The 12,444-nt window shown below is 41.2% G+C and overlaps 1 protein-coding gene across 1 annotated transcript; it reads left to right on the top strand.

The window, feature by feature from the left end:
* The first annotated feature begins 869 nt into the window (after window positions 1-869).
* ccn6 (cellular communication network factor 6) lies at window positions 870-11,933 on the top strand. The gene is made up of 5 exons (XM_028605852.1): window positions 870-890; window positions 9,783-10,059; window positions 10,555-10,791; window positions 11,377-11,570; window positions 11,652-11,933. The coding sequence occupies exons 1-5, from the start codon at window positions 870-872 to the stop codon at window positions 11,931-11,933; spliced, it is 1,011 nt and encodes a 336-aa protein (XP_028461653.1).
* Window positions 11,934-12,444: the final 511 nt, after the last annotated feature.

Genomic DNA, 12,444 nt, shown 5'->3' with positions numbered 1-12,444 from the left:
ACGACATGACGCCACACAAAAAAACAGGCCATTTATAGTAAGTGCCACTCCCACTGCCGCAGAACCCTGGAATGCTTTTTTTTTTTGGTCTTGACGCGCCCTAACAGGTAGAGAAAGGGTCCTCATTCAGATGCAGTCCCACTTGTTTCGTGCTTCAGTGTGAGATACATCTGTGACTATCTGCAGTGAACTGTGCGGCTCTCTAAGGGGATGGGAGTGAACTAAAACAGGAGGGAGGTGTTTGCTCCCTGTGGGCGGAGCTGCTGTCTGATGATGGCTCAGCTGCTGCTTTAAACTCTTTCTCCCTACTTCTCTCAATCAAAAAGGGTCACGACATAAGGGTTAATCTTAGGTAACCCATGTAGACTTTATACCCATAGTTTTTGGCCATCTCTTAAGACAAACCTCACTCGGTGGAGTTTAATAGACTGAAGTGTGTCAACACTTTTAGACTGTCACAAACAGTGATTTTGAGAATGTATCTTCTCTAAAACATTGTAAACAGTTTATGGTAGGTATTATATGGCATTTCTGCTTCAGGTGTCAAACAGGTTCTTTTGTTCTCAGTGGGACGTTAACCATGGGTGAAAGTCATGCTGTTACAAAACCATACCATCAGGATTGTTTTGTGGTTCTTATCCTTTTTATCTACTGGCTTGACTTGAATTGATTCTGAAAGCAGTAACGAAGCGGTGTTCAGTTAACAATGTTCTAAAGGTTTAATGAGACACACAAGGATATATATATATATATATATATATATTTTAGAGTAGATAGATAAGAAAAGGGCACCAACAGGGGCATAGCACAAATTCTGGGCTCTGTAGAAAGGCATTCTCTATGGGCCCCCTCTACTGGTTACTTGGTACATGGGGCACACGCTCTACCAGGTGAGCTACCAGGGCGCCCCATTTACATCCATTTTTATTTTATTTTTATTAGTTTTTAACCTGGCAATATAGTTTCAGTTTAGCTTTTCTTGAAGGTTTTAGTTTTTTTTTGTTTCAGTTTACTAAAGATATTTTTCATTTTAGTTTCCTGTAATAAACCTGTCTGACGTTTGGCAAAACATGCCAATGTTTTAAGACAAATATGAAAAACAGCATACATGAAACACATGAATACTTATTTATTAATTGGGTAGGTAAAATTAGTTTAGGACAGGTTGTGATCATTTGGGCAAATTTTTTTGTAAGAGTTGGACAGTTTCGGACATATTTCAAAAAATGGCTAACTCCTCTGCAACTAGTAAATTCAGTCGGCTCAGCTCAACAAGCAATGATAACTAACGACCAACCAAATCCAAGTCTCTTCTGTGGTTCTTTTTGTTTTAAGGGAGATGTGTAAGACCACATGAATTTCCCCTTGTGGGATAGTAAAGTTTACTTTGACTTTTTAAATTAAAACTTAACTGGTTAACAATTTTATGAAGGTTGTGTTTATACTGCATTATAAGCACGTTTTTAAGACATTATGATGCATTGATTAAGCTATTTCAAAATGTTTAAAATCATGCATGACAACTGCATGCATGCATGATCACGGAAGGCTGGCATCATGTGGACGTGCCAACAGTTTTGTTGTCATTACTTAGAATTCCTCATGGGGGAGACAGAAATTACGCACTATAGCTTTAACAAGGCCCAACCAGTCCTGTGTGAACCGAGCCATCCTCTTTAATGAAATAAAGTTGCTTCCGTCCAGCCGTAGATACTATCTGCCTACTTGCAGGACCAACAGGTTCAAAAACTCTTTTGTCCCAACTGTCATTGGCCTTTTAAACAAATTAAAGTGCTCATATTATGCTCATTTTCAGGTTCATAATTGTATTTAGAGGTTGTACCAGAATAGGTTTAAATGGTTTAATTTTCAAAAAACACCATATTTTTGTTGTACTGCACAGTGCTGCAGCTCCTCTTTTCACCCTGTGTGTTGAGCTTTCTGTTTTAGCTACAGAGTGAGACATCTCACTTCTGTTCTATCTTTGTTGGAAGTCGCACATGCTAAGTACCTAGGTAAGGACTACTAGCCAGTCAGAAGCAGAGTATGAGGGCGTGCCCTGACAGTACCTAGGTAAGGACTACTAGCCAGTCAGAAGCAGAGTATGAGGGTGTACCATGCTAGCAGCTAGGCGAGCATTATAACGTGTGTTCCAAAGTGACCACGTTGGTCTCTGAAGTAAAGGCTGGACTACAATAGAGCTGTTTGGAGCAGTTTGTGAACAGTGTTTTCTGTTGGAGATGGTAAGTCCCTTTGGGGGGGACTTTGGGCTTTTTCACTTTGTAAACCTATAACATGCACAAAAAAAGATATATAAAACTATAAAGGAAAGGAAAAAAGCCAAAAAGCATAATATGAGCACTTCAAGGTAGTTTAAATGTTTTATTCATCAATTGACTTGTTGAAGGTTATGCTTAATTGTTTTAGTTCTTTACATTCTACCTGTGTTTTGCGTTTTCTACACTGCTTGTATGGGGCGTGGTAATGCTAGCTGTAAACCAAATTGCCCCTCGGGGATAATAAAGTTTCCTTGACCTTGTTGTAATCTGAGTTCTCTGTTGTTTTTTGATAGCCGGTCTGGCCGTGTGTGAGTGTTAGTGCATGTGGCTGTAAAAAGAAAAGAGCTATGTGGAGGCAATCCCAGCACGTTGTTTTATTCAGTATTTCGAGTACAGCTCGAAATACAGCAGAGTTCTATTTACCCAGAGGGGGCTTGTAACACAAGACAGGTTAGGAATAATTCAATGTTTTGAGAAATATCTTTATTTAAGGACTTTAATCTACTACTCTTTAGATAATTCCCTTACTTTCTGCACAACAAGTGACATCTGGAGTCCCTGCAATCTGCATTAAAATCAATGAAGGTGATTACAAAGACAGACAACAAACTACAGATATGTATTCAGCACATTCTTTAAATTCCGTGCCGTGATTTAATGATGTTCTGTCTGGTTAGTGGTTTGGCCACCTGAGAGTCTGCAATGCTCTGTTCTCCAAAGATTAAGGTTATTTCATCAAACCCATAAAACCTTGTGTTTGGGGTGGTTTTCTAAAGGTAGTTCAGATTATGTTCTGGATCCAGACCACACTGAACGTCTGACACAAATCCCAATCAATATGTTGTTTTTTTTAAATGCCGTTGACGTTTTCAACCTCATTAATAAAAGTGCATGACCTGCTCCTCAGAGGCTATGGGCTACACACAAGTGGTGCAATGATGTTAGCCTAACTACACTCATACAGCAACAATTACATTTTTACAAAGTTTAGACAAAAGAAAACTAGGCAACAATATACAACTTGCAAAAACACTGCTATGCTCCTTAATTCTGTGTGTGTTTTTTTAGGGGGGGGGAGGATAGTCTACAAATGCTCCTTTGCGACGACTTTTACAACTGTGAATATCTTCACACTTGACTTTTTAACTAATTCCACTTTTTCTACTTAGTTTTCCATTAGCAAAGGTTGTGGATAGTGCGTGGTACTTTTGTTGGTACCACTTTATTCAAGGTTCCAAGCGAGCTGAACCAATACTAGAAAGTTGAGCTAAAACACTGCACACCACTGATTGGTCAGAGAGAATCTCCACTAGCACGACACGGTACATCCTGCCATGGATGGGCATCCACCATTTCTAATTGGTCAAGCTGCCATTAGTCTGGATCAACGGAAATACATTTCCAGGATAACAACCTGACATCCGGTGCGTAGCTCCCTCACCTTTCGCTCTGTGTTGCCTTTCTCAAAACCCCTTCGCTTTGGGAAACAACTACACGCTGAAAATGGCAAGTTGTGAAGAAAATATGGATGGTGCAACAAGGCAGGTCTGCATGATTCTTTCAGGGAATGATTGTAAAGATTTATAAAGAATATGTTTAGGGCATTTCCTCTCTAACTGGGACGTTTTGGGACCGATTGGTGAGATTGCTGTGGATGAAGTACACACGGAGATACACTGGTAAGAGCCAATGAGGTTTAACCATGTATCAGCTGATTTAAATAGCTCGCGTCAAAGATGTGGTCTTGGTGACTTGAACTCGAGTCTACTCGAGTCACTGATTGATGACTTGCGACTTGACAAAAATTAAATGACTTGAGACATGATGACGTGTGTATTCATAAGTTTGAATGTTAGCTGTTAAATATAAAATATGTTGTCACGTTTCTGTATTACTGTCAAGTATGCCATGCAGCGGCAGTAGCACAAACTGTTGATCATGATTGGACAATTCAAAAAGCTCACCGGTATGTGATTGTCATGATTGGATGACTGGCTGTCAGTCATTAATTCATGATCGTTCATGTCATAGTTTTTGCACTAGTTATAGAAACTAGTCAATTATTTTATTAGATGGGCTACTAATACATTGTATTTTTTCTTTATAAAGACCGTATACTACAGGTAAGATTGCTTTATCTTTGGTATAAAAAAAGTGACTTGATATGGGGCTTGACTCGACTTAACACAACCCGTGACTTGACAACCAAAAAAAACTTAAGACTTGCTTAAGACTTGGACCAAACGACTTGAGACTTACTTGGGACTTGAGCACAGATGACTTGGCAGATGACGTTACTGTATTTTGTCAACAGTTAATATTGTATGTGGCGTTCTCTTTTGCGGTGTGCAAATGTTCCACCAAAACAAGTTCCTTCCTGAGACTATTTTGCAGAGCCACCGTTGCTGCGTCCGGAGCTTAGCCCCGCCCAAGAAGTTTGTGATTGGATGTGTGTGTCACTCAGAGCTTCGTTGTTTCGTTGCCCTGATTAGTTGTAAGTCAGCTTCCTGATTTCACAAACTACAGAGCGAAATCACAGAGCGTGTGTGTGGTAATCACGCGTTAGTGGGGTTGAAAATATTTTGCGTTTACACGTTCATTTTGACAGCCCTATATATATATAGTTACATGTTTGTTTGACCTTGTTCAGCTTTGTTGTCTTTGTTTTTAGATGCTTGTCTATTTCTTTGTATGTACATTAAAGGTCCCATGACATGATGCTCTTTGGATGCTTTTATATAGACCTTAGTGGTCCCCTAATACTGTATCTGAAGTCTTTTATATAGACCTTAGTGGTCCCCTAATACTGTATCTGAAGTCTCTTTTATGTAGACCTTAGTGGTCCCCTAATACTGTATCTTAAGTCTCTTTTATATAGACCTTAGTGGTCCCCTAATACTGTATCTGAAATCTCTTTTATATAGACCTTAGTGGTCCCCTAATACTGTATCTGAAATCTCTTTTATATAGACCTTAGTGGTCCCCTAATACTGTATCTGAAGTCTCTTTTATGTAGACCTTAGTGGTCCCCTAATACTGTATCTTAAGTCTCTTTTATATAGACCTTAGTGGTCCCCTAATACTGTATCTGAAATCTCTTTTATATAGACCTTAGTGGTCCCCTAATACTGTATCTGAAATCTCTTTTATATAGACCTTAGTGGTCCCCTAATACTGTATCTTAAGTCTCTTTTATATAGACCTTAGTGGTCCCCTAATACTGTATCTTAAGTCTCTTTATATAGACCTTAGTGGTCCCCTAATACTGTATCTGAAGTCTCTGATATATAAACCTTAGTGGTCCCCTAATACTGTATCTAAAGTCTCATATATAGACCTTAGTGGTCCCCTAATACTGTATCTGAAGTCTCTTTTATATAGACCTTAGTGGTCCCCTAATACTGTATCTGAAGTCTCTTTTATATAGACCTTAGTGGTCCCCTAATACTGTATCTGAAGTCTCTTTTATATAGACCTTAGTGGTCCCCTAATACTGTATCTGAAGTCTCTTTCCCGAAATTCAGCCTTGGTGCAGAATTACAGCCACTAGAGCCAGTCCCACAATGAGCTTTCCTTAGGATGTGCCATTTCTGTGTCTGTAGCTATTGAGGAGGAGAGAGGGGGGGGCAAGGTGGAGGGTGGGGGTGTGGCCTTGACCAACTGCCACTTTGCTCGTTTGAAAGCCATGATGTCTCTCTCTCATGGGTGGGCCAAATTCTCTGGGCGGGCAAAGCAGAGAAAGGGGAGGTAACCTTGCTCCTTATGACCTCATAAGGAGAAGATTCCAGATCGGCCCATCTGAGCTTTCATTTTCTCAAAGGCAGAGCAGGATACCCAGGGCTTGGTTTACACCTATCACCATTTCTAGCCACTGGGGGACCATAGGCAGGCTGGGGGAACGCATATTGATGTTAAAAAACCTCATAAAGTGACATTTTCATGCCATGGGTCCTTTAAGACCAAGAAAAGAACGGAGTCAAATTCCCTTTGTGCTATAGGAAATGTTGGGGATTAGTAAAGTCGGCACCATTAATATTTGTAGCAAATTGGATGGCAATTCAATAGTTGTCAAGACATGTAAATAAAACCAAAAAATTACGTGCTGGTGGCACTAGAGGAAAAGCCAGTAGATCACCAAAGTAATTATGGTTCACCCTCTGGGAACCATGTCTACAAAATTGCATAGCAATCCATCCAACAGTTGACTGATGTTGCCATCCACAGATAGCCTGACAAGCCAGACCCACATCCAGATGTTGGGTCTGGGAACTCACCATTGACAGAGCTCAATCCGAGGGGCGGGATAAACGGTTGTCTTTCAAATTCCCACTGCACACAACAGGATAGGGCTACAACCAACCAGAGCAACGAAGAAGATAGCGGAGCTAGTTGATAGATGAAACTTTTGCCGTATCCGGTCGGAAAAATTCAGAACACATCTAACTTTTTTAAGAATGACTTCAGTGCCGTTCTTTGTTCTTTTCTCAAAGAAAAGCTGAACTCCAAGTCTTCCAGAAGACCGCTGTTCCCAGCAGCAGCAGCAGCAGCCATAAGACCCGCCCACCGACTCTATACACGATGTGATTGGCCTGACCAGAGTTTGGTTTTTCCAGCTCGCAAGCCAAGGGAGAGTGTCTAGACCCCCCTGGCTGCAAATTAAATTCGCTGCCGCTAGGGTGCGTCTAGATTTCTAGGCTAATCCACAGAGCCATGTTGCTAACAATCAAACATTGGATCATATATTACAAATATCCTGGTCTGTTCATGAGAAGCACAGATGGCTTAATGTGGATGGAGGTGGAGGGCATGCTGTGAGAGGGACCTCTTTACTCAGTGTAAATAATAATGGAATGTGAACTCAGATACATGTCGGTCTGCATTAAGTGGGACCATACAGCTTAAACCAACAACATACAGTGTATGCATTTACAAACCAGAATTCTACCAATGAATTCAGTGTGTGTCTTTTAAAGAATTTAGTAGAAAGTATTCCTTGAAATGTCCTTTACGGAGTGCTGTGTAGCAGCCTGTCACGCGTGGTTTACAGATTTAACTGTTAGTTGCACCCAGGTACATGGGAGCAGACTAAGAATAAACAAGTGGGCAGGACTTGAAGACTGTGGCCCAGCAGTTATGAAGACAAATATTTCCCCTCTGGATCAGTAAGGCGGGGAATAGGTGTGTTTGGAGAAGAGACAGAGGGGTGCTTTGTCCCCTTCTCTGACAGGTCAGCTCTCTCAATCTCTTCCCCCCCATTTCCCTCTCCCTCTGCCAGTCTTCCTCACTAAATCCCACCTTCCAGCTCCCTTGTCCCCCTGCGCCCTCCTGGAGCTCACACAAACCATCTCACTTAAGAGATGCTATCGCTTCTCTGCCGTTCCCTCCTGCTCATCCTTGCTCAACAGGTAAGAAGAGCATTATCTTTTTCTTTTCTAACACTACAGACACATTGAGACAAGGCACTCAACGCCTGCTATACCTAGATGCTTCAGTGTTCTCAGTAGCAGAGCACGAGCATTTTTCAGAATTTTCCTTTTCATTTTAATACTGGGAATATATTTATTTACATAAAAATTCTAAAATAGCAATCAAGTAGCCATCAACAAAGTAACTTGAACATTTGGTTTTCACTTGTGTTGCTCTCATTTTATTGGGCTTAAAGATAGTCTTCCTGTCTTGGAAAAAACTTGCAAAAGGGGAGCAAAGTCTGAGGTCTTTGTATTTAAAGCTCCCTTGGACCCATTTTCACACCATGAAATGAGCTCATTCAGTAAACCTGGCAGACAGGCTTCAGATTTTTGGCATAACCCTCAGTGACCCTTGGAAGCAGTGAGTAGTCAGGGGAATTGGAGCACACAAGTGGCACCATGCATTGATTACATCATTGCAAATACCAAGCAAAGCAAACATATTAGTTTTACAGGACTGAACACAAGCCTTTATAATCTGTTGGGCTGTCATCGCTCTGAGCTATGTGCAGTTTACACCTTGACAGACTTACATTTTAAATGCCTTCTTACTCTCTGAGCAGTTAGGCTTAAGGGTCAAAACATTGGCTATGTAACCATAATAGATAAAATGCTTCAGTTGCAAACAAAATGTTATTATATCATTTGTTGAGAAGTTGAGTTACTAGGTGATTAGGCTTAATATCTCAGTTGTTTTAAGGGCTCTTTTTGTCATTTTCTGCTTTTTTAAATTCTATCTATAACTGAAAATATGAGGTGAGTAAAATATACCTCAAGAAATCCCACAATGGCTTACAATCCCAAATATTTAGATCTTCACCTGTCAATGATGATGCAAAATGATGATGGTTACAATGTGCCAAATGCTGTTATTATTTAGGCAGTAGCTAGTGAATGAGTGAACAAGGGAGAGGTTTTAGACAGCTCATGACTAAATCTTACTAAACATTCGCTCTTTGTGAGAAAATGTGCCTCCAAACAGAGTTACATTCATCAGGCGGCCAGAAACACGAGTCCAAATAAAGGCCAAATGTTAAGAATATATATATTAGGTATAATTATTTAAGCTGATATGTCAATGTTATGATTACAGCGAGCTTCTGCTGCCTCAACTGGCCAAAACACACATATTTTGCATATTAAACAGAAAAATACAACTGTAAAACTTCTGATTCAAGTTTCTCTCATTCACCAACAAAGACTAGATTCATTGTCTTAACTCACCTAAAAACACACTTCATTCAAATTCACCAAAACTGTTACAACAATCTTTGGTCAAAATAAATCCTTAATTCACAGAGTAAGATGTGATCTATATGCCGGCTTTTTTTTTTTTTTTTTATCTCAAAGCTACAGTACAGGCCAAAAGTTTGGACACACCTTCTCATTCAATGTGTTTCTTTATTTTCATGACTATTTACATTGTAGATTCTCACTGAAGGCATCAAAACTATGAATGAACACATATGGAATTATGTACTTAACAAAAAAGTGTGAAATAACTGAAAACATGTCATATTTTAGATTCTTCAAAGTAGCCACCCTTTGAATTTTTTGATAACTCTGCAAACCCTTGGTGTTCTCTCAATGAGCTTCATGAGGTAGTCACCTGAAATGGTTTTCACTTCACAGGTGTGCTTTGTCAGGGTTCATTAGTGGAAGTTTTTCCATAATAAAAAAGCAAAGGGTGGCTACTTTGAAGAATCTAAAATATAAGACATGTTTTCAGTTATTTCACACTTTTTTGTTAAGTACATAATTCCATGTGTTCATTTATAGTTTTGATGCCTTCAGTGAGAATCTACAATGTAAATAGTCATGAAAATAAAAAGGAAACACATTGAATGAGAAAGTGTGTCCAAACTTTTGGCCTGTACTGTATTTGGTGTACAATGAGCTTTCTCTAAGATGAGCAGATCAAAAAATTCAATAAAGGCACCAGCTGCTGCTGTTTCAAGAATAAACAGAATTTGTACATCTGAATTCCTGCCCATTTTTTTTTCATTGATGGATCTCTGTCCTCCTCCTCACCCAGTGCTTCAGCAGGGCTCAGAACAATGGGCAGCTGGCTTCTCGAGATGGGCGGGCTGCGGCTGAGAGGCGGCAGTTCTGCCAGTGGCCCTGCACGTGTCGGGAAAGACCCTATTGTTCCCCGGGAGTGAGCTCTGTCCTGGATGGGTGTGGCTGCTGTAAGAGCTGCGCCAGGCAGATCGGAGAGCCGTGCAATGAGAGGGACGTCTGTGACCCGCACAAGAGCATGTACTGTGACTTTTCAGCTGACAAGCCAAGATTTGAGGTCGGAGTGTGTGCATGTGAGTGGCTCTCATCTTTTCCCTGAATTAGTCATGGTAGGATAGGTCAAGGTAAAAGGGGTGCCAACCATTTTCTGTTTCAAACTAGAGCTTGGGCAGTGTGATGTATACGGTTACCTGGTGTTCAGGCTCAAAGCAGCGCTGTGTTAAAAACAATGCAACGGGCTGCGCTGTTGTGCGGTGATTTTGGCGTAGTAGCCATACTGGGATCATCACATGACACACACGGGCCCAAATAGCCGTTTTCCCCATAAACAGTCATTGGGAAAGGAGTGGCTGTTAAACGGTGAAAACGTTTACAGATACACTTTAAAACTAATCAATAAAGCCATCTACACGGCTAGCGTTTTACTCATGCTTTACATACGGACCTGCAACCTGAAGCATATTTTTACATTTCAAGTATATTTTTTTCCAGCATACTGGGTCGCTACACCAACGAGTACCAGAGCCCTGACGTGTTTCCCTTATTCCTTGACATTCTCTCTCATTCAGACTTGATGGCAGTAGGCTGTGACCTGAATGGGGCCCACTATGAGAATGGCGAAGGTTTCGAGCCCAGCCCCCTCTATAAGTGCACATGTATTGCTGGAGCCATCGGCTGTACCCCTGCATTCATCCAGAAGCCCGCTGGTCTCTTAGGCCCTGCACCGCTGATGGGCAACATGCCAGCTGGCATTCGCAGTGGCCAGAACCCAAAGAAGCACCAACAGGATACTACCTACATGTCAGGTGTGTTTATAGAGTCAACCTGTGGAGAAAGGCCAGCCTGTCTGGCCTGGAATGCTAATTGCTGTCCAGGTTAGCCGGTTGGAGAGTGGGTGTTTCATTACTCTGGCAGTGTGAGCAGAGGGAGGAGTGAGGAAAACAGTAAGATGGATGGTTCCAATTATAAGCAGGAAGAGGGACAACTCACTTGCACTTTGATGTACCAGCGTAGTGTGTTTGCTTTGCATGAAACTCTGCAGAAATACTGTATATCAAGATAATGGCGTGTCAAGGAATCACTAATTTAATTTGTTCATGGTGGAAAAACAGAGCACCTTGTTTAGATTTAAAAGCTAACATCCACACAAGGAAACGGAAATCTTTTGGGATGTCTAAAGATAATTTCAGTTCAGCAGAATGGCTTTTTCCACTCATTCCACCTAACTCATGTAAGTACAGCCTCAAAGGAAAGAGAAGAATGAATTCCCTCGTGGTGGGTAAGACCAGGTATTTGGGGTGTATGCTCTTCTTGGCAGTACGGTGGCACAGAGACTAGATCTTTGTGTAGGGTGTTGTTGACACAGTGCCCTTTAACTGTAATACTGAAAGCTTACAGGGATCCTCCTTTAGCCTGGAAGAAGAACTGTCTGATCCAGACCACGCCCTGGAGCCCCTGCTCCAAAACATGCGGCCTGGGCATCTCTGTGCGTGTCACCAACGACAACAGCAAATGTGAGATGAGGAAGTCCCGACGCCTGTGTCTGCTGCGACCGTGTGGGAAGAGTGTGATGAAGAGTATTAAGGTGACAAGTTGGTCAAATTCTATCAAAGTATTGTTTTATATAAAAATCAAAACTAATAAAATCAATGTTTTCCCCTTATAGGTGCCAAAGGGAAAGACATGCCGGCCTAAATTCCAAGCAAAGAAAGCAGAAAAGCTGACACTCTCGGGCTGTACCAGTACCAAGAAGTTCAAGCCCACGTACTGTGGTGTCTGTACAGACAAGCGCTGCTGTGTCCCAAACCAGTCCCGCATGATCAAGGTCGACTTCACGTGCAAGGGGGGCTCCAACACACAGTGGAAGATGCAGTGGATAACATCCTGCGTGTGCCAGAGGAAGTGCAACGATCCAGGTGACATGTTTTCAGACCTGCGGTTACTCTAACAGATCCATCCAAGAAGTCCAGAGACGCAGACGGAGGACATGAGCCCTGCTGGGGCGGACTAAGGACTGAAACGTATGCATACTTTGGTCATTAATTTCTCCTCAGCAGTGGTGATGTGACTTGAGAACTCAGAAAAAGAAGAGGACAAAAACTCAAACTACAAAACCTCATTTTATAGGGAAGAATGGCTGGGAACATTAAATAAATTAGGAAATAGGTTTTAGTTATGATAGAATATTTTATAAACCCTGTCTTCAGGACATGTATGTGCAATAACAACAAGGAATAGGACCAGTGCATTAGCTGTAACAGCACACATTAACAGTACCTCATAATACTATGGTCAGGGAGCCCACACATGGCAAATCAGGTCACACTACAGATTCTTTTTACATGTTGTCCCTGCTTATTTTTAATCTGGTCACAAATTAGACAATATTGACATATAATTTATAAAGGTATATACAAAAGATTTGGTTGTGTGAAGTCCTTATTGAAAAATAATTATTG

This window comes from Perca flavescens, chromosome 18 (assembly GCF_004354835.1).
Source record: "Perca flavescens isolate YP-PL-M2 chromosome 18, PFLA_1.0, whole genome shotgun sequence".
In the NCBI taxonomy this organism is placed as follows: Eukaryota; Metazoa; Chordata; class Actinopteri; order Perciformes; family Percidae; genus Perca; species Perca flavescens.
This window is presented reverse-complemented; position numbering and strand designations above follow the sequence as displayed.